Below are 23,548 nucleotides of genomic sequence, written 5' to 3'. Positions count from 1 at the left end.
GCCAGTTGCTCATATTGGCCTTGCAGTGGCGCGCGAGAGCATGAGTAGACGAGAGGGTCCCCGCGCACGCGCTATTATTGTTTTGACTGAAAATGCCGTCGGTTTCGAAAACGGCGGCGAGCGCTTCTCCTCAAACCGAGAAACCAACCCACTATACGTAAGTAAAGTAAACATTAAAAGCGCGAAAATACATTTCTGTAGAACGTGGTACATATTCGACATGCGTCTGTCGGATTTGCATTTGTAACGCTTGCTGTTTCTTCTCCCTCCGTGCGTTTTAAAATGGTGCTTTTCCTTTTGTAAATTCTTCCGAATGCACGCGTCTCTCTCAGCTCAATGTTGATCAACCAAACAATCTCGCATTGGCTAAACGTTGCGTTGTATTTTGTATTGACGTTTTTGTTGTGTTTTGTGCATTTTTAAACTTGAGACGGTCTTCTTTGCTTATTTACTCAACGCTTACTTGTCCAAAGGCTTGAAGACACATACATCGCACTGCAACGCAAACGAGTCGAGACGCTCGCTAGATGTAGCTAGCAGGCTGGTTTGTTAGCTGCATCCGCCTCCTTCCTCGGCCCGTGTTTCTCTACTCTACGCTCCTTTCACGCCGTACGCACTAATGGATTGAATGGAACGCACGTCAACATTTTTACGTAACTCTGAACGCTAATCGTGGAATACTTAGCGTAAGCTTGAAGTGTTGTAGTGGGAAGCGTTCATAAATAGCTTACAGCAAATGCTTCGAAATCGAGTTTGCGGCTTTATGAACAGCCATAATGAGTATATTTTCATGTTTTTAAATGATGAAGTGAAACATTTATGTAGCGCAAGTTCTGTTGTCGCATCTGAGAAACTACGCAGTGTAAACAGCCACGACAGCTATAAAGTTTAACTTGCAGCTGCTCGTCATAAAACCCAGCTCGATGTTGTTTTGTTTCCATCAATCACGTTCAGTGTTTGCTGCTTTAAATGTCGAGATAATGTTTTTAACATGACGTCCTCTTTTTATTGTAGATATTTGAAGGAGTTCAGGACTGAACAGTGCCCACTGTTTTTGCAGCACAAATGCACACAGCATAGACCCTTTACTTGTTTCCACTGGCATTTTCTCAATCAGAGAAGACGGAGACCCATACGGAGAAGAGATGGGACTTTTAATTACAGCCCCGATGTATATTGCACCAAGTATGATGAAACAACAGGAATATGTCCCGATGGAGACGAGTGAGTAACTTTTGAATTTAGACAGTAGTTGTCAAGAAGATAATAAAGCTATTGCGTGCAGTACGTTTGTGAGCTGTGCATTACATTGAAAAAATGCTTTATCAATCTGCTGTCTTTTATTCCAGTTGTACGAATCTGAGATTTAAATGTATTGCAATACTAATGTCGGTCGGAAATGCAAATGTTTTGGCTATCAGAACAACCCTAAGCAAGATTTTTGCATGATAGTATTTTTCACTGTGTGCAACACGCCCCCTTAACTGAAACATGAAGTAAATTTCAGCCACTGTAAATTCACTGTTTGCTCTTATGTTAATGTTTGACTCCCTTTTCGGCTTTCTCCTTGTGTAGATTGCCTGATCGATATCTGTTTTTCATTTGCAGTCTTGACTATACGCAGTGTTTTCTCCCGCGTTTATCTCTAAACTCGAGTCACTCCAGTCTTATACTTACTAGTTTCTATTACTTAATGTATCGTAGATTGTAAATAAAGGTCAGCGCAGCGATTGTGGATTTGTGTTTGTTGTTTTCCTTATGCGTTGGGGGAACGGTAGGACACGCCCCCTGTTCTCTGGATTGTGATTGGCTCTCCCGCTGCACGTACTTATTTCTGAATGGCTCACTACAGATATACAGTGTTTGCGAGTCCCTTTTTATTTTGAAAAAAAAATGGTTTACAAAAAGCATTATAATCTTTGACTTTATTAAGTGATTTACTGCGACTTTAGTTATTAATTAAATTATACAAAATTAAAAACATAGTTTGAGTTACTAGTAAGCATTGCTCAGTATAGACATAATATTAATTTTAGCATTTATTAATACATTTTTTAAATCAAAAGTTGTGACTGTTAACATTATTTAATGCACGCTGAACTAACATGAACAATTGTATTTGCATTAACTACCGTTAACCAAGATTAATATAGATACTGTACGGTTCACTGTTAGTTCATGCTTGTGCATTTACTAATGTTAAAAAATACAGCCTTATTGTAAAGTGTTACCTGTTTTATTATTGGCCTTTCGTGGTAAATTATCTTTGTTTTTCCTCATTAACTCGTTTAAATTGTATGTTAAAAGTGTGTCTTTACAGTATTGCAGTTCAAAGGTTCAGATATTTACTGTAGTGTCATCACATTAAAACTCATTAAAGGCACTACTGCTAGGCTTAGTTAGCTATCAACTACACGTTTGGTAGATGCTTTATTTAAAGCGACTTGCAGTGCATTCAAGCTATATGCTTTTAGTGTGTGTGTGTGTTCACTAAAATCAAACCCACAACCATTTGCACTGCTAATGTTGTGCTATACCAGTTGCGCATGTGCACTTTGGTTTTGTTTTGCTTTATTCAGATAATATTTCTGGTCTTGCTGTAAGATTGTTATCAGATTAACTCTATTTATCCTATATATACAAACTGTTTAGTCTACTAATGATATTCCATGCATCTTTATATCATTTAATGTCATTTCTTCATCTGCAGCATTTCATCTTTTTTATTGTTGCATTCAGTATTAAAAATGGTTTCATGTTTCCGCTGTATCTCCCTGCACAATGTATGTCACATAGTTTCAGTCTAGGCATAGATCACACATCCATTCATCCAGTAGCAGCCGTCCTGTGCTGACATCATAGCTGTTGCCATAGTTACTGTTGCTACCTGAAGAAGATGCAGTTGCTATATTTGAGAAGATTATTGGGAATGTAGCATTTTCAGTGCTAGTCTGTGCTCTGCAAGAGTGCTGTTTGTAGTACTGTAACCCAGTTTTTCTTTAAATCCTGTAAAACATCTGTGTTACTGTTTTTCTTAATCTCATCTTGTAGGAGCAATATGCTTTGTGCATGTCATGTTATGGCGTTTTAAGTTTACAACACTTTGAAATTGTCTGTAAAAACGATATTAGTAATGCACTGCCTCGACCAGAGAATGTGCTATTGTTTCATATGCACAGTGCATTATGAAGACCTTAGTTCTCTCTTAAACTTTGTATTTTGTCATGTAGACATATGTTGCAACATATTTTACACCCGGGAAGTATTTCACAAGTATCTGACTGTTTTAAGGTTGTGAAATCATTTACAACATTAACAGTTTTTACGGTAGTGTTTTGTTTTTGAGATGTCTTTATTTAGCTTTTTTTTTAAGTTAAAGCTCAATAAATACTGATTCTTAATATTTAAGTAAGTTTGTATTTTCAAGTGTTTTTTCATTATTATTCTTATTATTATTTTTTTTTTTTTTGCAGTGTGCTTAAAGGATTAGTCAATTTTCTTAAATTTACTCACCACCATGTCATCCAAAATGTTGATGTCTTTCTTTTATGTTTTTGAGGAAAACATTCCAGGACTTTTTTCAATTTAATGGACTTTAATGGACACCAACACTTAACACTTATCTCAACACTTAACAGTTTTTTCAACAGAGTTTCAAAGGACTCTAAACGATCCCAAACGAGGCATAAGGGTCTTATCTAACATATCAATTGTCATTTTTGACAATAAAAATAAAAAATATGCAATTTAAACCACAACTTCTCATCTATCTCCGGTCCTGTGACGCCCCAGCGCGACCTCAAGTAGTTGTGTAGTGATGTAGAAAGGTCACGTGTTACATATATGAAACGCACATTTGCGGACCATTTAAAACAATAAACTGACACAAAGACATTAATTGGTATCATTCGACATACAACAACGTCGGAACGATTCTCTTTCTGCACACTTGTAAACACTGGGGCGTAGTTTCGTATACGTCCTCCGTGACCTCTTGACGTGATGATGTATTTCGTGAGGTCGCACTGGCGCATCATAAGACCGGAGATAGACGAGAAGTTGTGGTTTAAAAGTGCACATTTTTTATTTTTCTTGTCGAAAATGACAATCGTTTGTTAGATAAGACCCCTATGCCTCGTTTGGGATCGTTTGGAGTCCTTTTAAAAAAAACTGTTAAGTGTTGAGTTAAGTGTTAAGTGTTGGTGTCCAATAAAGTCCATTAAAATGAGAAAAATCCTGGAATGTTTTCCTCAAAAAACATAATTTCTTCTCGACTGAACAAAGAAAGACATCAATATTTTGGATGACATGGTGGTGAGTAAATTATCTGGATTTTTTTAAAGAAAATTGAGTAATCCTTTAAGAGCTGCACGGTATTGAAGAAAATTGCAATAACAATTTAAATAATAAAATATTATACAACGTATGTTATACAATACAACGTACATGTTTCTTTTTCTTTGTCTTACCAGTCTCTCTCTGCTATCTACATTGACCTAAAACTCTATGAACAACTTTTTGAATTATTAAAATAATTTGGATTTTGCAAACAATATTCCGGCTATTTCGTTATATCTTACAGGCCTAGTGTGCTTATAGGTAGATTGTGCATCGTCCCGTTAGTTTTGACACAGTTTAGTTCAATTAATGACAAGTAACATAAAACATTTTAGTTTTGCAATTACACAAGTTATATTTCATTAAAACATTGACTTTAAAAATAAAAGCTATATGTAAAAATAAAAAGCTATATGTGTATTTTCCCTATATTTATTTACAAAAATGTCTATATTGTGCTGGGTCCTGAAATGAAAAAGTTTGGTACCCCTGGAAAAGGAAATGCAAAGCGAAATGTTGTTGATACCTGTTGCTACCTGATCTGTGTTTTGATGCACATAGCATCACTATAAACCATTTTGTTATTTATCTATATGTATTTATATAGTATTCACATTGTGGCTGCAAAACAGGAGTAAGCTTGTATCGTAATTATTTTAGTCCAGTAGTTTATATTTTGTAGCTAGACATAACACGGTATAGTAATTATTTTGCAGCAGTATGTCTGGTTCTGTATTTTCTTTCTACCATTTTCTGTGGCTGAAGAAACTGCAGTTAACAATGAGACATGCATGATGTAAAATAAAGCATTCCTCATGAAACCGACCTACATTACAGGGACAGTGATTAACTTGTCTGTGAAAATGTGTAATAAACACAGTAATGTCGTATTTCATTTATTCAGCATGTGTTTTCCTTTTTCACAGTTGCCCTTATTTACACCGGACCACCGGTGACACAGAGCGCAAGTATCATTTACGTTACTACAAGACTGGCACCTGCATCCATGAGACAGACGCTCGTGGGCACTGTGTGAAGAACGGCCTCCACTGCGCCTTCGCTCATGGACCACACGATCTTCGGCCACCAGTTTATGACATTAGGTAAGATCACTTTTATTACTTGTGTGGTTAGCGAAGGGACATTTGTAACATACAGCATGTCTCTGATCTTTTTTTATACACACACTATGGCAGTAGTATGAAAAAGGAGGTCTTTTGGCACTCAAATAGAGAAGGAAATTTGTCTGCCGCTCCCAACCCCCAAGTAACGTAAAAACCATCAGTTAACAACAGTATGCCAATTATTTTCAATTGCAAATACCACAGGTTTTCGGATGATTGCCACCTAGGATATTTGCATACCACTTCTATTTAAAAACAAGCGGCTTGAGTGCTCATATGGGGTGGGTGTTAAAAGTTAACCTACTTTGCAAATACGTACCTATTGTTGTTGTTTGCATTGGTGAGCAGTGTGCACAAAAGAGCTGCAAACGATTCGGGTTTGGTCTGTATGTGGCTCACGAGTGATTAAATGAGAAATATGCCGTCTCAGCAGTTGCCTAGCAACGTATATTTGGAAATAGCTGTTACATCAAGTCCGGTCTTGTTTTATCGCATCTACCGTGCAGAATGGTTGGTGGTTTTTCATGGGTGGGCTTACTTGCATAAATATATTTACAGGGAGATCCAGGCACAGGAAGCTCTGCAGAACGGCCAGTTGGGATCGGGAGAGGGAATTCCTGACCTACAGCCAGGTGTGCTGGCCAGCCAGGCCATGATTGAGAAGACCCTCAATGAGGACCCTCGCTGGCAAGGTGACACTTAACTTACCAAGTAGATAACCAGTTTGTGAGTAAATAAAGGAATTAATAAAAATGAACGAAAGAAAAGTATTAATAAAGTTACACTATGGTTCAGTTTCTCAGACGGGGGTTAAATCTAGTTTCTGACTAAAATGCATGTTTGAGCTGACTTAACTGAAAACAGCTTAAAAATATATCAGTGCCATTGTTTTGTCTCAATACAGACATCAGTAATGTTTTATAAAAAGAAAAGTGTGTAAAAAATTACTTAAAGGGATAGTTTATTTTAATTATTTACTCACTCCCATGTTGTTACAAAACCTGTATAAATTTCTTTATTTTGATGAACATGAAGGAATATTTTTTTGTAAACAAATCGTTCATGAGCCACATTCAGTTCCATAGTATTATTTTTCCTACTATGGAAGTCAATGGGGCTCATGATTGGTTTGATTACAAACATTCCTAAAAATATCTTCCTTCGTGTTCATCAGAACAAAGAAATTTATATAGGTGTGTAACAACATGGGAGTGTGAAAATTATGACAGAATTTTCATTTTTGTGTAAACTCACTTAAAATGTCATTATATAACTAAGGTCAAATCCTTGCTTTATCTAAACCCTGTCCAGGAATCCGCCTCTGTATGTTGGGTGGTAAATGCAGTAATTTGAAGTTTCTCTTACCAAATTATTTTTGTTGCAGACACCAATTTTGTTTTGGCCAATTATAAAACTGAGCAGTGCACTAAGCCTCCACGTCTATGCAGACAGGGCTATGCCTGTCCCCACTATCACAACAGCAGAGATAGGAGAAGAAATCCCAGAAAGTTTAAATACAGGTGAGATGGAAATACTTTAATGGAAAAGCTCATTTTTCCAAATAACAAATCCTGGTCATTTTTCCTCGATCCCTGAAACGGCTCCCCAAATTATTTTCTTCATTTTTAAAGGCACAATATGTAGGATTTTCACCACTAGAGGTCACTATTACACAATAACAAAGGCAAAGACGAATGACTTTTTATGAAGGAGAGTGGAATGTTGACAGATGTTGTTTTCAACTTCCGAAGACTTATTGAATTGGCTAATCATGTACACGGATAAGACAATGAATTGATGTTTTTTACCTGTATGTTTTAACATATTATTTTATGCCATCATAATGAATTGGCTGCAAGGCACTACAGCTGCGAGTTAGCAAACCAGGCACTCGAACCTACCGTATATACCCGAATATAAGACGAGGTTTTTGTTCTAAAAATAGCCTGAAAAATGAGGGGTTGTCTTATATTCGCGACATAGACAAAATCACGGGGGAACGGGAGAAAGCGATTAGATGTGATGATTAGATGCGTTTGATTAAATCAGATTGATCTGTCTATCTTCACAGTACCACACTTACATACATACATGGGCCTACATAATTATTGCATTTTGTGGAAAGGTTATTCATTTTTTTGTCACTCATTCATTCATTTCTGAACTCATTAATTGACAGAGTGAACTTTATTTTTTGACAAATTAATCCAAATATTTAATGAATGGTGTTAAAATGTTTTTCCAATGAATTATCACTAGAAATCAATTAAAATGATTTTCTGTTGAAAACCAGATTTTTTCCACAAAATCTCTTTTTTTCCCCTAAAAATAAGTCTGGAAAATTGGTGGTCGTCTTATATTCAGGGTCGTACGGGTATATATGGTAATATGAAACCAACCTAAGTCACTATACAATGGACGAGCCGTTACGCCAGTTTCACACAGCATGAGGAGAGTGTTTGCCACGTGTGACCATTGTGCTTTCACACCGGCTGCGTATACAGCGCATACTGTGCAGTTTAATAACAGTATAACAATCTCAAGGTCACATTACTTTATTTTACATTCATTCATGAGCAAAACCTCTTCAATACGCTTTTTGAAGGTCAGCGTAATTTATATAACTGTGATTTGTTTAATAAACATTGTTTTCATGCTGCTCTGGTCCGTGTCATGACAGATAGACACAATACGCAATTATAGACATAAAAATCCCATGGCACATTATTAAATCTGTTTCTCTGAAGTTTACAATAAATGAAAAGATTTCCCTCAGTGATTGACAGCATGATGCAATCGATCGTGTTTCCCTTCAACAGTATAAGCATAAGATTTATATTTATAGATGTATGTTCCTCTAAAGATTATTAAGATAGATGAGGATTCGTTTAGTGCTGGGCAGAGGGTGAATGAAAGCGCAGTCCTCTGGCAACAGTGTGTTTTTAATATTTCATTGCTTTCTGTTAAATTGCTCTTGACTGTTTAAAACACACTTGGCATCACATTCATGATTTTATGGTAAAATGACACTTTTTCACATCAATCCACAAGCATTTAAACCATAAACAAAGCGCCGTCACTTTAATTGAGCATGAGCAGCTCAGCAAAAATAGAGCTGACACTAACCCCGGATTTACACTGCACGAGTCTGCGGCGCGTTACGGCTCCGAAGAGGCAACCGGAACTGATTGCGGTCATTCTAGTCAATGCTTGTGTTTACATCAGATGCGCTGCGGCATGTTTCAAGAGCGTCCCAGAAGCTGCTCTACGCGCCGCTTCGCTAAAGATAGGTGCCTAGTCTATTTTTGACGTGCGCCACGTTGAAGCCGCACCGTAAATATAAAATAAAAGTCAAAAATCCTGTCAATTTCAAAATAAACACCTCGTGCAGACTCCCGTATTTCACATCATCTTGCTCACAGGCACTGTATGTGAAATAAACATAATTGAGGATGTGTTTTAGATAAATATACTTTAAATATAGACGAACTAAATACTTTAATATTTGTCCATCCTAACTGAATTTTTATGTTTATTCACTTTTTTTACTACAGAACAACAAAATAGGACAATTCAAAAAACTAAACAATATACAGAATGAATCCTAACAAAACATTAACATTTAGCCAACTTATCCATGAAAATCAAGAAAAACGTCTGACAGGAAAATCACGTGACGTTCTACTGCTGCTCTTCTGATCCGCTTCTTGTGTGAGTTGGCACCGCGTAGAAGATGAAACAAAGCCACTTCGGAGCCGTAACGCACCGCAGACTCGTGCGGTGTAAATCCGTGGTCAGTGCTGCAATCGCTTCAGCGCCACTCCTGCTGCGCATGCACGCGTGCAGTGTGCATGCTCTAATTTGTTAACATGGGCGCTGAAAAAAAACATGCGCTGCTCACGCTTGCGGTGTGAAACTGACGTTATTTAAAACTGGAATTTTTCTGGATTTAAAAATCCTTGGGAAATTTTGGGCAAATTAAATTAAATATATCACACTACGCAAAACTGTACTAGATTTATTACAAAAATCTTACATATTGTGGCTTTAATTTCTACAGAGCAACAGTGATGACCAGGATTCTGTTTTATTTGGATCAGTTTGCTTTTGTAAAAATTTCGGTTCGACCACGCGCTATTTTTGTTTTGGATTTTGCTCATTGCCTGTTTGGTGTGTAACAGGTCGACGCCATGCCCGAGCGTAAAACATGGCGACGAATGGGGTGAACCCTCAAAGTGTGAGAGTGGCGACAGCTGTCAGTACTGCCACTCACGCACAGAACAGCAATTCCACCCAGAGGTAAGACTGCCACACCTGTATGCGGCTAAACGTGTATGGCATCATCAACTTGATATTATTTTCATTCTTTTATCTTCATTTCCAGATTTACAAATCTACTAAATGCAATGATATGAGGCAAACCGGATACTGTCCAAGGGGGCCATTCTGTGCTTTTGCACATGTGGAAAGTAAGCACGATTGATAGGAAAACTTTGTTTAGTCCATACGTAAAGTGTAAATATTTATGTTGATTTGTGCCCGTATGTTCGTGTCGGCAGGAATTCCTTCCACAGAAGAGACCATGAACACGTTGCTCACAGCGATGCAGTCGGGGTCTCAGTCCAAGCTGGGCTCTCAGCAATACCCAGAATGTCCAATCAGCGAGTGGAGCAGCAACACCAACACTTTCACCAGCAGCGCTAGTAACAACGGCCAGACAGGAAACGTATGTGCACCTGCTTTATATCCGTCTCACGATGGGTTCACCTGTTTGGGGATTGTTTCGTTGCATGGCTGTAGTGATTTAACTTCTTTAGAACGCATCGTTGTTTTGAGAGCTGCTGCTTCTCATTTTATTTCAGCAGTGTTTCGTTCTGTTTATGTTGGTTTGCTTTGCATTCGTTTCCGCATATTGCAGTCTGTGTTGGAAGGGGGAATACCTAAAATTTAGGTCTATTTCAACTCAAATGCTATCTCACCAAAATGAGACCTCCCTATTCTTGTGACGCCTACTAAATCGACCCCATCAAAAACACCGCGAGACTATTTGGCTGCGGATCATTAAGACCATCTGTGCTTTTCTCCTTCAGGTCTCTTGCTCTAATAGTCCGACTGTAACGCCAAGCTCAGGGAGCAACAGTTCGTTGTCCCCAATCGGACCCATCGGCAGGCCAAAATGCTTTACTAATGGTAGCTTATGTTCAGAGTCCACCACGTCCAGTGTTTCCTCTCCGACGTCTAACTATCCCAAAGCTCCGGGTTTTGAACGGGAGGATCAGGTACACACGACCGTTTTCTCTAGCCCTTTTTTGAGGGGAATTCCTGCTCAGAGTTGCAGGCATGACACACATACTGCAAACTACTTTCTGTTTCTATTTGATTTCGTGTCCTTTGGGTCATTTCATTTCCTGTTATTGGTTTTCTGTTCTGTTTTTTCAATGCTTTGTTGCCAACTTAAAATCATTACTCTTTAGGTGTCAGTGAAAGCGATCTATTCGTGAAAGTCACGGTGTGGTTAAAACTTTCTACACGGATATTATAGCATCACATTTCGAAATGCAAACCACATGCAACTTGTATGTCAGCATATTATGTTGGATACATTTTGTGTGGTAGCATATGCACCAGGAGTTGCGCATGTATCCAATACAAGTGATAGAATAATAATTGTAAAGATGTAGTGAGCGGAGACCGACACTTAAAGGTCACATAAGCAATGTTTTGTAAAAGTGTGGTTATATGCACCCTCATGTTGTTACAAACCTTTCTTTCAAAAACAAAAAATTGGCAGAATGTTAACTCAGTCATCATCATAATCATTATTCACTGTCATTATATTATGTGTTTAGATTAGTTTAGTGGTAGTGCTGATAAAAAAATGCATACAATGTAATGCACTAAAAGTCACTTTGGATGAAAGCATACATTTAAAAATTAAACTTTAACTGAGGTTGTGTTACATTCTGTAATGCAAAAAAAAAAAAAAATCACACGGGTCTGGAACAGCATGATGGTGTGTAAATGATTACAGCTATCCCTGTAACCCCGAAGGGTTTTGTTTCTCTCCTGAGCAGGTAGCAGTTTTCCAAATAATAGCACTCCTGGTTGCCTTAACAACTTGCACATGATATGGTGTATTATCTAATTTCAGGCAAAGAACCAGAAGAGCCAGTCTATGGAAAATAATCAAAAGTTAATGGACCAAGACAAACAGGTAAAGCAGCCCAGTCTTCACAATTACACATTACAACTGCACACATATGGATTGTAGGTGCCATAACATGTTTAGAGGAATGAAGAAAGTTTCCATCTGTATTTTATAGAAATTGTTGTTCGCTTCTATTCCAAGAAATCATTGAACATTAACCTTAAAGAAAAACACCTTACCTCAACTTAGACAAATTAATGCATACCCATATTTATTCAATGCGTGCACTTAATCTTTGTACAGCACGTCGTGAATGTGTTAGCATTTAGCCTAGACCCATTCATTCCTTAGGATCCAAACAGGGCTGAATTTAGAAGCCACCAATACTTCCATGTTTTCCCTATTTAAAGACTGTTACATGAGTAGATACCAGAGTTGGGGACTCGAGTTTGAGACTCGGACTCGAGTGCGACTTAAGTCGCACACACAGTGACTTCAGACTCGACTTGAGACTCGACCCTCAAAGACTTCAGACTCGACTCGGACTCGAGCCGCGCGACTCGTGAACAATGTTTATTTTTAGGAAACGTCTGATGAGCTCGCTGTCATAGCTCCCTCCGTTACCTACAACCTGCCCACGACGTAAACACGTGACGTATCTGCTCCGCGCGCGCGGCCGCAAACATATATGTCGACTGTACCTGCAGGCAGTCGCTGCTGTGGCATTCATCTGACGCTTTGGGTAGTGCTGTGACGGATCCGCGGTTCGGCTCGCATGCGATTTGCGGATTAATATGCAATTTAAATAGGGTAAGTTTGTCATTAACGTGTTTCTAAGGCTTGCAATTGTTTAAATGGTTAAACAATTTAACCGCAAAAAGGCGCTCAAGTGAGCAGATTTCTGTACGCACATGCGGTTAAGTGTATCCGGTCCAGCTCCAGTCAGGTCCAAAGTTGCGCTACTTTGTGTCATAGTGTAGTGTAGTCCATTAACATACATTTGCTGAATAGAGCAATGAAAAACAACGTAACGTTTTTATGTGAAGCGACTGCTGCATCTTCTTCCTGAATTCGCCCTCTGCCTGTGTTTGAGCACGCGTTTAAGTGCCCTCGGTAGTTTACATACAGAGAGAAGTGTTTCAAAAGTTAAGCCAACATAAAATCTTTCTTTTCTTGACAAGGCACATACACGCGAAATGATCTCACAGTATTCTTTTTCTAATACATTTTTTTTGTTTATGTCTTAAGAAACCAGTCAGAAACCAGTCTGGGCTTATTTGTTCTTAATAAAGAGACAGTAACCTCAATTAACCTACTTAAGTCTGTGTCATTTCTGTTAATCAAACAACCCAAGACGAACAGAAAATCACTTCTATTGCTCAAAAATGATAATAATAATATTTAATTTTTACAATAAAGACAGTGTTATTATCCATTTAATTTAATTTCTGTACCTAATGCTAATTTTAGACCTTACTTAATGTGCAACTTTGTTTTTTTATAAATGTTTATAATTTCTTTATTTGTTATTAGAGTTTTATTTGTTACGAGACTTGAGACTTGACTTGGACTCGAGCCCAGAGACTTCAGACTTGACTTGGACTCGAGGTCAAAGACTTCAGACTTGACTCGTAACCTCTATCAAATTGTTGATGCGCCAATTCGTCGGAGGCAGACCAGACGGATTTGGACGAGACCTGGGAGAACAAGGAAGAAGGTTGTTCGCAGGCGCGTGGTGTAGTTGTGTGTCAGTGCTTCACATTGCCACCTAGCCGCCTAAAGTGCATACTACATCGAATATCACCATATGCACGCAGTTCCCCCCCAAAATTCTTGTATAAATTCGGAAATAAAAAGTGACAATGCAACGCCACTTTTGCGTTTTCTCTTCAGATCGTTTCTGTGTAAACGTAGCCTTAGTTTGTAGCACTTCGACCTCGGCGCACGGTAACATCATCACTGTAGTAACAACAGTAACAACTCCTGACTACTCCCCCCTCGCGTCAATATTACTGCGCCCGAGTTTGAAGTGCTGCAAACTTTTGTGTTGTCACGTTTGTGGAAGTGTTTGGTGGCTTCTAAATTCATCTCTGTTTGGATCCTAAGGAATGAATGGGGCTAGGCTAAATGCTAACGCATTCACGACATGCTGTACAAAGATTAAGTGCACGCATTGAAAAAAGATAGGGCTGTATTAATTTGTCTAAGTTGAGGTAAGAACATCTTAAAATATTGAAAAAACGGTGGTGTTCTCTTTTAAGCCATAAATACCATCATCTACACATAATGTTATTGTAATGAAATCATCATTTGTTTTCGTTTTTGCAAAGACATGCATTGCTGTTAATAGACCTGTAAATGGTTTGAGGCTATATTAAGATGCAGTGTAACATTTTACAAAGTCTCGTCCGACCGCTTACTTTCTCAGCCTCACGGCGGAGTGTTCTCAGTTGTGAACCCGCTAGCATCCAGCATAACATCGAGCATCACGTCTAGCTTGGCTTCCAGCATCGGATCTGACAGTTCATCACCCACCACTTTATCGACCATGAATGCAAAAGCCACACCTTTTTATCCAGGCAGCAATACCGTAGAGTCAGTCATAGGTCAGTGCCACTGTCCCCCTCACCACCACTTGCTTTTGTTTCTTAACTCAATTTAAGTGACGTAAAACCGAATGAGCTCAGATCAGGCAGGGCAGATAAATGCAGAGTGTTTAGTGGCGTTAAAGCTGTTTTCTGTTATTGCATTAGCTATAAGTCAGCGAGTCCACTTATTAAATTCACTGAAAGCAGCAACATTGGACAATGAATGAGATGCATGATGAGTGCTTTGAAGTTTGATTTTTGTCAAATGCTGGTTAGATATGGCCTGCAGGTGGTTTTGTATTGTGTTTAGCCATATAAAGATCTTTGCATAGCTTGATTTTTGCACAGATATGCTACTTTTCTTGCTTGTAGGATCTGCACTTGACTTAAATTTTAGTGACATCAATGTTGCCTCCCTTGACAAAGAGTTAGAGGACCAGGACAACAATGGCCTTGGTTTAACAAGTCAGATATTGTCTATGCTGTTGTTGTCCGGCTTGTTTTAGACGTGGCGCAAAGTTGATGTTAAACTGTTTTTCTTCCTTAGGTCAGAGGTTATTAGGAGGGTCCGCTCCTGTCAATATTCCTGGTTCTCTGGCTCGTTCTTCCTCTCTGCATTCATCCTCCTCGCTTTCCGCCTCCCCGCTCGGATCAATGTCCCAATCGCTGTCCCAGTCTCTCCTTACTGGAATGCAGAGCCAGCCACAGGTGCCGCCTGTTAAAACCGAGCACGGCCTTTTAGGAACACCTACGTCTACACAGAACTCCTTAGGTAAAAGTATTTTAGTTATTGATCTTAATATTTATCATATTGAAAGTCAAAAGATGTATTATCAATGCATAGATGTATTAAGTGAGTAGATGGAATCATGTTTGGCCACAGGTCTGAATGGCGGAGCGGGGAGTATATGGGACTTTATGAGTGGCAGCTTCTCTCCCAGTCCGTCTCCAGTGTTTAGCAGCCTTACTTCCAGCACGGTCAGCTCCAGCAGCGCAGACATCGGCCGGCTCCTCCGAGAACTGGATGAGGCCAAACGCAAGATAAAGCAATGGGAGGATGCCTGGCACCAAGTCAAACAGGTCAGGGACATTTCATTTACATTTTCAATGAAAAAAGCCCTATTCGGACGGGATTAGTTTTACAGGGGTAGATGGTGTAATGTAATTTTACCACAGGACGTCTGTAATATTTATGGTCAATTCGGACGGGATTAGAAATCTCAGTAAAACTTTCAGAAGTGGGAGGGGTAACTAATTTGCGCAGCCCGTCACCTCTCGTCTTCACGTGCGCGTTACCTTGCTTCCTGATATCAGATGTGCAAACAATGTGACACAGACGAGGAAAACGTGAAACACTGTTTAATTTCCATTTGGGGAGAACGTCAGTTTCAGAAACAGAGACTTTTTTTTTAAGTTTGTGTCATGTTATTCAGGAACTGACTTGCCACAGACTTGTTTTTCCACCTAGAACTCAAGCAAATGCATCTTTAAGCGCTTTTATATTCAAAAGAAACCCGCAAATTAAAAGGAAATGACGCGATTTACGTGTATATTTACAGCTGGTCTATTCGGGTGATTCTCACGAAAACTTGGTTTTAAAAATGTCAAGCATGAAAATGTAAAATTTGCTTAAATTAACTTTTTTTCCCACCAGACATTGAAAAACAAAGTCTGGAGTAAAAGGGAACATTATTTTAAAAACTTTTACTTATCATTTAACACTTTTTGTAACATAATTTAAAAAATTAGTCCTAAAAAATCTCATTACCGCAACAGTCAGAAAACATCAACACTGACATATTTTCAAAATGACATGACAAACTTGAAAGAACATAATTTGGAGATTCTGCACATGCATTTAAAATCACAGTATTATGCTTCTATTAATTAAATTAACATTTAATAAGCATCTGTTGCGGTAATGATAATAAAAATGTCGTGTAAGCATTCTGACAAGACAATATTTCAAATTAACTGTAAAAAAATTATTTTACCTGGTAGCCATCTTGAAGTAACTGGTCCATGTGCTTGGTCACTCAAAATCAAACTTTATTAAAATTCTGTATGTGTGCTTAAACTGTTCTCAAAAAGTGTTGCGGAGGATGAGAACATCAGGCATGGACACATAATTTTCCTAATTTTTCTTCATTATTATTATACATGAATATTCAGTAAATATTTTTTCTGTCATCTAAAGTAGTCTAGCAAAACATCCATTTATTTTTTTTCTTAATATTTTTGTGTTAATTTGATTAAATTACAACATAACGCATGTTCAAACACAGCCGGACACATTGCGGTAATGAGAATTTCAGCAGAAAATGAGATAAAATTTACAATTATAAATTCGTATGTTGAAATCACACATTGTGCAAGGTAGAACACAGTATTGTGTTAATTCTGATGCTTTTTAATGTTACTATATTAGACATTTTAAAGCTAAATTCATTAGTGCTGTGGTGTTTCAATGGTTTCGTGAGAATCACCCATTCGCACTGGATTAGTATTACCTGAGGTAATTTCTCCGGACCTTTTTACAGAAGGTAAAAGTCGCCGTAATCTTTACTGACATTGTCTGTAATGATTACTGACATGGAGCATTCGGACAGGACTAAAATCACTAGCTCTGATAAAAATTGCTTTACCCCACCTCCCTATGTAAAACGAATCCCGTCCGAATAGTACTAAAGACTCCAGCCAAATTTTAAAATTACCCCATGATGTACTCACCCTCAAGCAATCTGAGATACACGTGTCCATCATCTTTCAGACGAGCACATTTGGAGTTATTTTAGTAAATGTCTTTGCTTTTCAAAACAAATAATGGTAAATAACAGGAATCTGAAAACAAATTCTCACTTTAACTCTTTCACCGCCAGCGTTTTAAAAAAAGTTGCCAGCCAGCGCCAGCGTTTTTCATGATTTTCACAAAAGTTTAATGCCTTCCAGAAAATGTTCTTCTTCAAATATATATACATACAGTATACCAAATGAAAGAACAGACCTGCTTTCAAAAAAAAAAAAACATTACATCCTACCTTGAGTAGTTCTTTTGTAATCAGCTTTTGAATATGGGTAGGTTTCTGCAAAAACACCACATTTTGAGCAAAAAGCAGAGATAATTTCATTTTTGTGACGGACTTTTCATAGAGATCCCATTCAGAGTGATCTTTAAAACAGACACGGACATGCAGCAGCTTGCCATAGGGCAATACTTTTGGTTTTAAAAAGTTGCGGAAGGGATAGCCACCTAGTGGATAATAGCGGTATTGCGGAAAGACGGAAATACTCGTCATTGGCGGGGAAGCGTTTTCTCTTGATTGACGAGATATCTCGTCAATGGCGGGGAAAGAGTTAAAGGCCCAAAAAGTGCATCCATCCTTTACAGAAGTAATCCACACGATTGGCTCGAATGGGTTTAAAGGTGTTTTGTGGGTAATCAATGCGATTTGTGTTAGAAAAATATCCATATTTTAAACTTAATATAAACTAAAATAAATAGCTTCTGGTAATGAAGGCATATTTGACCCATGCGATTCACAAGAGTTACTGCGTTACATACCTATGGCAACTAACACTCACTATGCTTAAATTCTCTCATGAATCGCATTTAAGGTTTAAAATATGGATATTTGTCTTGCACAGTCGCATTGATTACCCACAAAAGACCTTTATTAACCCCTTGATGAATGGACTTTTTTGGGCTTCAAAGTCAAAAGTTGTTTCCTGATCCCTATTTTCTCCCATTATAAGCTTGAAAAAGCAGGATATTTCCTGGGATGGCTCCAAGTGTGTTTGTCTGGGGGTTGATGGACATGTGTGTCTTGAATTGCTTGAGGGTGATTAAATCATGGGGTAATAAAAATAAATGGCTGGAGTATTGTATTGCAGTACAAGTAACGCAGTACACTGGATTAAGGTTATCTCTTATGAAGTTGCTTACAGTGTAAAATATTGAAGAAAAAAACATAGACTGACGCTGTGCTGATTTGCATGTTATCGCCTTTATTATCTCACAGCTATTGTCCTTCAGCCGTTCAGCTCCAAACAAAATGCAAGGAATGACAGGAATAGGGTGTGAAACCAATTAAGATAATCATGAACTCATTAGCACGCACTTGTGATCGCTCCTTTATCAGGCCTGCGAAGCGTGGCAGAAAGACGCTCACGAAGCGAAGGAACAAGCTAAATCGGCGGAGGCGGAGCGGCAGCTGGCGGAGCAGAAGCGCGAGGACACCGAGCGAAAGCTGAAGGAACTGCAGGGAGACTTTGACGCTTTGTGTCGCTCCCCCAACACACCCCTCCTGCGCAGCTACGGCGAGCTGGACCAGCTCCCCCTGCAAAAGCTCCGCTCCATCCAGAGCCGGCTGCGCTCCGACCTAGACCTCATAGATGGGGTAAGAAGGAGCAGGTCCCAACACGCATACGCCACCATGTCACATTTACACACGCTCTAATTAAAGCGTCGCACTCTTCTCGTCACATAGACATAACGGGCGAAGAGTAACACCCACACCAGTCAGTCATGCATGAAGCACTGCATTGAATGCTCCTGACTTCTGTAAGGTGTGACTGACGTTAACTCTTCTTTTTCTCAACACAGGTAATATATCAGCTTCAGTCAAAGAAATGTATAGTTTGCCAAAAGCATGATCGTTCCATTGTCCTGCAGCCTTGCCAACATTATGTACTTTGTCAGAAGTGCGCGTCTGGTAAAACAGAATGTCCATACTGTAAGACAAAAATATTGAAGTGGTGATGTACAGCTATTCGAGGTACTAGTTAACGATTTAGCCCTTTGAAGAACTACTAATACATATATTACGCTTACAATTTCTAATTAGCATTTTGTTTGTGATTAAATCGAATAGTTTTATTAGAATCTAATAAGTGGTGTTTGACTGATACAAATCGAGTACTTTAATGCAATACCTGTTTTGTAAGCTATAGATTATACATTTTCATAAAGCATTAAACAGTCCCCCCCCCCCCTTGGTTATTATTAGCGCTCGCGGCATTCGTAGTTTGATTTCCATTATTCGACTGTTAAAAATAATTCGGTCAGACATCAAACATCATATCGCTATTAGTAGCTTCGTGAAGAAGATTCATTTCTTGTAAAAGCACTTTGTTGACTCGGAAAATTGTCTTGAGGGTATTTTAGAAATTTTGCTTTGAGCTGCTTTGTAGTATTTTTCGTTTTATTTTCTTAGAATTATATATTTTTGTTCCCAAATACGCTAAAAAGTATGAAGCTTTTGTGTGTACTGTGAAACATAATAGAATATTTCATTTTTCTTACTGTTAAATCATGGTATAGTGTATATATCTTGCTAGTTTTCATACGAAAAGTATAGTACTAAATAGTATAGTTATTAATTTCATTCAATTTTTCAATCAAATAAGTGCAAACTTTAAAATGCATTTTAGGCATAACCAGCAGCTGTAATATCACTAAGGCACATACTGTATGCGAAGGCATTTAGTGAATCGATTTCTCCGTCTTATAGTGACTATACATTACGTAGATGTTAGATGAGCACATGTGTCCTGAGCGACGCGGTAATTTTTTTGTTTTTCGGACAGACCCGATTCCTGGCCACTCTTTTTTAAGTGCCTTGCCTTAAACATATTCATCTGTGAAGAGTTTAGGATTGTAGTACCAAACCCATAGTTAGTTAACGCTCGCGCAAACGATGTATTTAACGATGTAAGTGTTTCCGAGAGACTTCATCCAGGTCGGTGCCTGAGCCCTGATGTTCAAGTCTCATTCCTTGTTTCTTCATCGACGATGGTGCTTTTTGGGTGCAGCTTCATTATTAGTGTCGAATCGTAAATGTGTAGGGATATTCAAAACGGGAAATACATGACTGGCTTAGTACATTTCTGTTCATGATGATTAAAATCGTAGTGCGTAGTGTTTACAAACAAAAGTCATCTGTTTATTTCGTATCCAAATTCGACGGTGTAATGTGCTAGGTAGTCTAATTGAAATGACCTGCTACTGTGTTATCTGAACTTTTTATTTTTATTTTCTTGTTCCTTTCATATTTACAACAATGAGTTTGTGCGGAAAATTGTCAGGTACACAAAGGTGTGAGTTGTTCTACGTTTGTAATTGAGATCAATTTATTTCAAAAGGGATGGTTATTGAGGTCTAATTGTCCAGATCCTCATATTTTAGTTTAGCTTAAGAGGAACAGACAATGTATATATTTTTTCTTTAGTTCGTATCTAAATCCACAAGGTCCGTATGTAGCTCGTGTTTTCGGCATTTATCAAAAAAAAAGTCACTGCATGTGTCGGTATGTTCATTTTGTTAACCAGCTAAAGCTCTTGATCTCACTGCCAAATGTATTTGTCGGTCAGGCGCGTCACATTCGATAGCTCTAAAGTATTTCAAAATATTTTTGTACAGTGCTTCAAACGCATTGACTACGTGATTATCTTTTCTAGTCCGATCAGCGAAGGCGTGCTATTTTTAGTAAGACGGGTTGTAACGGATCAAAGTAGCTCTGAATTTCGCGATTTTCTCGAAAGTGTTCGTCGTGGGCTTTGCAGATGTCACTCGTTTGGACCATAACGTAGGATTTCATTTTAGGTAGAAAATCAATGTTTGAGATTTGACATTTGCTAGTGTGGTCAAGTCAAATGTGGACTTTACACAGATGAACCAAAGTGGTATTGTAGTTTATATTTGTTTTTTCGAGTTCAAATGAAGTGGTGTACAATTACAACGTCAGTTTTCAATGTTTAATTTGACAGGACAACTATGCCAACTGCTTTTGCTGACAATATTAATGGACTGAATGCCCATTTTTGTAGTTTCTACCAAAGACCTTTACTGTTGATCTTTTTTCTCTATTTTTAATTTTATACCTGCGATTTCATTATTATTATTTTTTTTTTTGGTATAGAAATGACCAAATCATAGTACTTTATTTACGTAATGTGTGCATTTAAAGTCCTAATCATAATTGTTTTATACGAGATCCATTTTTTTCAATTCCTGAAAATGATCCTATAGTATTGATTGAATTGGCTGTAATCTACAGTTGAGGAATGTCACAGTAATGAATGAATGAATGAATATTTGTGTTAATATTCTTAAGTGGCCATATGAATTAGTGCTTATTTGAAGTATATATCATTTCTTTTATATAATAATAGTACTTATTTGTTTTGAAACATTAGTGGTTGTGCACTACTTGTATGCTGTCAGGAATTTAAATGAGTATACTTGGCCCGTAAGGTGCTTGCTTTAGTTTCCATTTGACTGGTGTGTTTTGTTTTGTTTTTCAGTCTGTTTAGTTGTGATTCTTTAGAATTTGGATATGAAATGAGAAATCTAACTTATTATTTTTATTTTTAACATTTGAAGTCTGTTATTGTATTGTCAAATGTTGTCCACCATGGCTTTGTAGACCATAATTGAATGTGATGTAAAACGAGTCCCTTGCTAGTTGAAATGGCTGAGACAGACAGTGGGTCACATTATGAAAGTTTAAAGATTTCTTCGCCTTAAATCACACTTTTTTTGCCTAGGGAAGTTTGCATGTGATAAATTAGTTTACACTAATTGTATGAGTACAAAAACATTAAAGACACTTAGTTACGCTGCTTTGTAATACTATCAATATTGTTCGTTTTCTGTTGATGAAGTACAAATTTGTGCCTTTAATAAGACAACATATTGAAAGTCGTTTCGTTGAACAAATGCTTATATAATGAGCCGAATTTTAGTGCCTTGGGATGTTTTAACCTGTATTTCTCAAAGCACCAATCCTGTTACAGATTTCTGTAGGCGTTACCACACTGTATTAATTAGAAATAACACCTAATTCCCTAAATGACTTATTAAAGTGATTATTCAGATTTTGAGGAAAATATGTTGACAATAACTAGCATTTACATGGTACATCTGTGAGTTGTGATCAACAGTTAAGATGTTATGCAATTGTATTCTCCACCATGAATGTGTTTTAAAAGCAGCAGTTCATCTGAAAAGTTTGTGAAGCATGACAAAAAGAGATTTTTGTATTGAAGATATTCCTAAATGTTGATTTTCACGTACATAATCCAGCCTTTTAATTTTATACATTTGTATGTTTACTACATAAAATCCATACAGTTTTCTCTCTGTCTGTATCAGCCATTTTTTTATACATACGAACTGTAATGTTTAACTCAAATGACCATTTAGCATTAATGTAATTTGTTGATGTGTAAATTGTATTGAAAATTTACCACAATGCTCTGCAGTGAAAATAATCTTATTTTCTTTCTATTCTTGTGGATTTTCTTTTTTGTTTTTCGTTTTAATTTTATTGTCTGTCAGTATAGCGTGATTATTGAACCTAAGGATTTATGCAATCTTGTATATACATATTACATATGTTAAAACTGGTTAAATTTAACAAACTAGCCAGGGAAAATACCTATTACAAATTTTTAAGAGTATAACACAAGAAAAAAGTAGAGGATTTTGTAACCACTGTTCCCTATAATTAATGTTACGGTTAATCGAACATTAAATCCCTGAATATTGAATGTACCATTCAAATTAGTTATAAAATGGGTCACTGGATAACAAAGAGAACAGTTAACCTATAATAATATGTAGCACTAGTTTTGTGAATTGCGATTACAAAAAATACATTTATAAGTTAACACAATTGCAGTTTTCAAGTTTGTGTATTTATTAGTGTAAAAATTTGATGGAAATATACGAGATGTATTTTTCTCAGGGTTTTACAGGAGAACTGTAGAATAGAGAGAGATGTCCAATTTTCAAAGAAAAAACTGCAAACTTGCTGAAAAAACGCGAAATAAGGAAAACATTTATATTATGAGGAAGAAACATATCCCTTATTTTGGTACAGTATGCATCAGTATATAGAACAGCTTATATTCTAATTAGTGTTGAAATACTATACAATTTGCTGTTATTATCATACTTTGTGTATGTGTTGTCAACACGAGACCTTAAACATTTACTGGGAGTTACGTGTTTAAGTTATGGAGGCTTCTTTATGATATAGTTGTATGTTTCGATGACATGTAAGGCCGGAGAGGTTTCTCTTTACTAGAATTACTTAAGATGGTATTATTTATAATGCATAATCTTTTTCTCGTAGTGTATCGTTTAAAATTGTTAACACTTGTCTACACTACAGCAGTTATGCAATGGTTTACAGAATTCATGGAATTATTTTTATCATCTTGGGAATTAAATAATTTTTGATCTTTAATCTGGCTCAAGTGTTTTTCCTTCCCTCTAGTGTGTGTTTCTCATCGCTACTTAATGTAATGAGAAAAAACTAGGAGCTCAGTTGCAAAAGCTGCTAAAC

General features: G+C 37.4%; 1 protein-coding gene across 4 annotated transcripts; it reads left to right on the top strand.

The window, feature by feature from the left end:
• unkl (unk like zinc finger) lies at window positions 1-23,449 on the top strand. Of its 4 annotated transcripts, none has more exons than XM_055189730.2 (16): window positions 1-157; window positions 1,015-1,224; window positions 5,265-5,441; window positions 6,021-6,154; window positions 6,847-6,982; window positions 9,644-9,761; window positions 9,847-9,931; window positions 10,022-10,188; window positions 10,553-10,741; window positions 11,614-11,676; window positions 14,039-14,216; window positions 14,571-14,663; window positions 14,746-14,970; window positions 15,082-15,278; window positions 18,338-18,595; window positions 18,802-23,449. In XM_055189730.2, exons 1-16 carry the CDS (start codon window positions 93-95, stop codon window positions 18,955-18,957), a joined length of 2,451 nt encoding a protein of 816 aa, XP_055045705.2. In that variant the 5' UTR covers window positions 1-92; the 3' UTR covers window positions 18,958-23,449. The 4 variants fall into 4 exon arrangements, with proteins under 4 accessions (XP_055045705.2, XP_055045723.2, XP_055045730.2 ...); XM_055189748.2 differs by having other exon boundaries at window positions 18,686-18,945; XM_055189755.2 differs by lacking the exon at window positions 10,553-10,741.
• The last annotated feature ends 99 nt before the right edge of the window (window positions 23,450-23,548 follow it).

Source organism: Misgurnus anguillicaudatus, chromosome 19, assembly GCF_027580225.2.
Source record: "Misgurnus anguillicaudatus chromosome 19, ASM2758022v2, whole genome shotgun sequence".
NCBI classification, from domain to species: domain Eukaryota; kingdom Metazoa; phylum Chordata; class Actinopteri; order Cypriniformes; family Cobitidae; genus Misgurnus; species Misgurnus anguillicaudatus.
This window is presented reverse-complemented; position numbering and strand designations above follow the sequence as displayed.

Coding starts and splice junctions, on each gene's coding strand:
- unkl (XM_055189730.2), top strand. CDS start 93: ATGCCGTCGGTTTCGAAAACGGCGGCGAGCGCTTCTCCTCAAACCGAG. Junction 1,225..5,264: donor ATATGTCCCGATGGAGACGA/GTGAGTAACTTT, acceptor CCTTTTTCACAG/TTGCCCTTATTTACACCGGA. Junction 15,279..18,337: donor CCTGGCACCAAGTCAAACAG/GTCAGGGACATT, acceptor CTCCTTTATCAG/GCCTGCGAAGCGTGGCAGAA.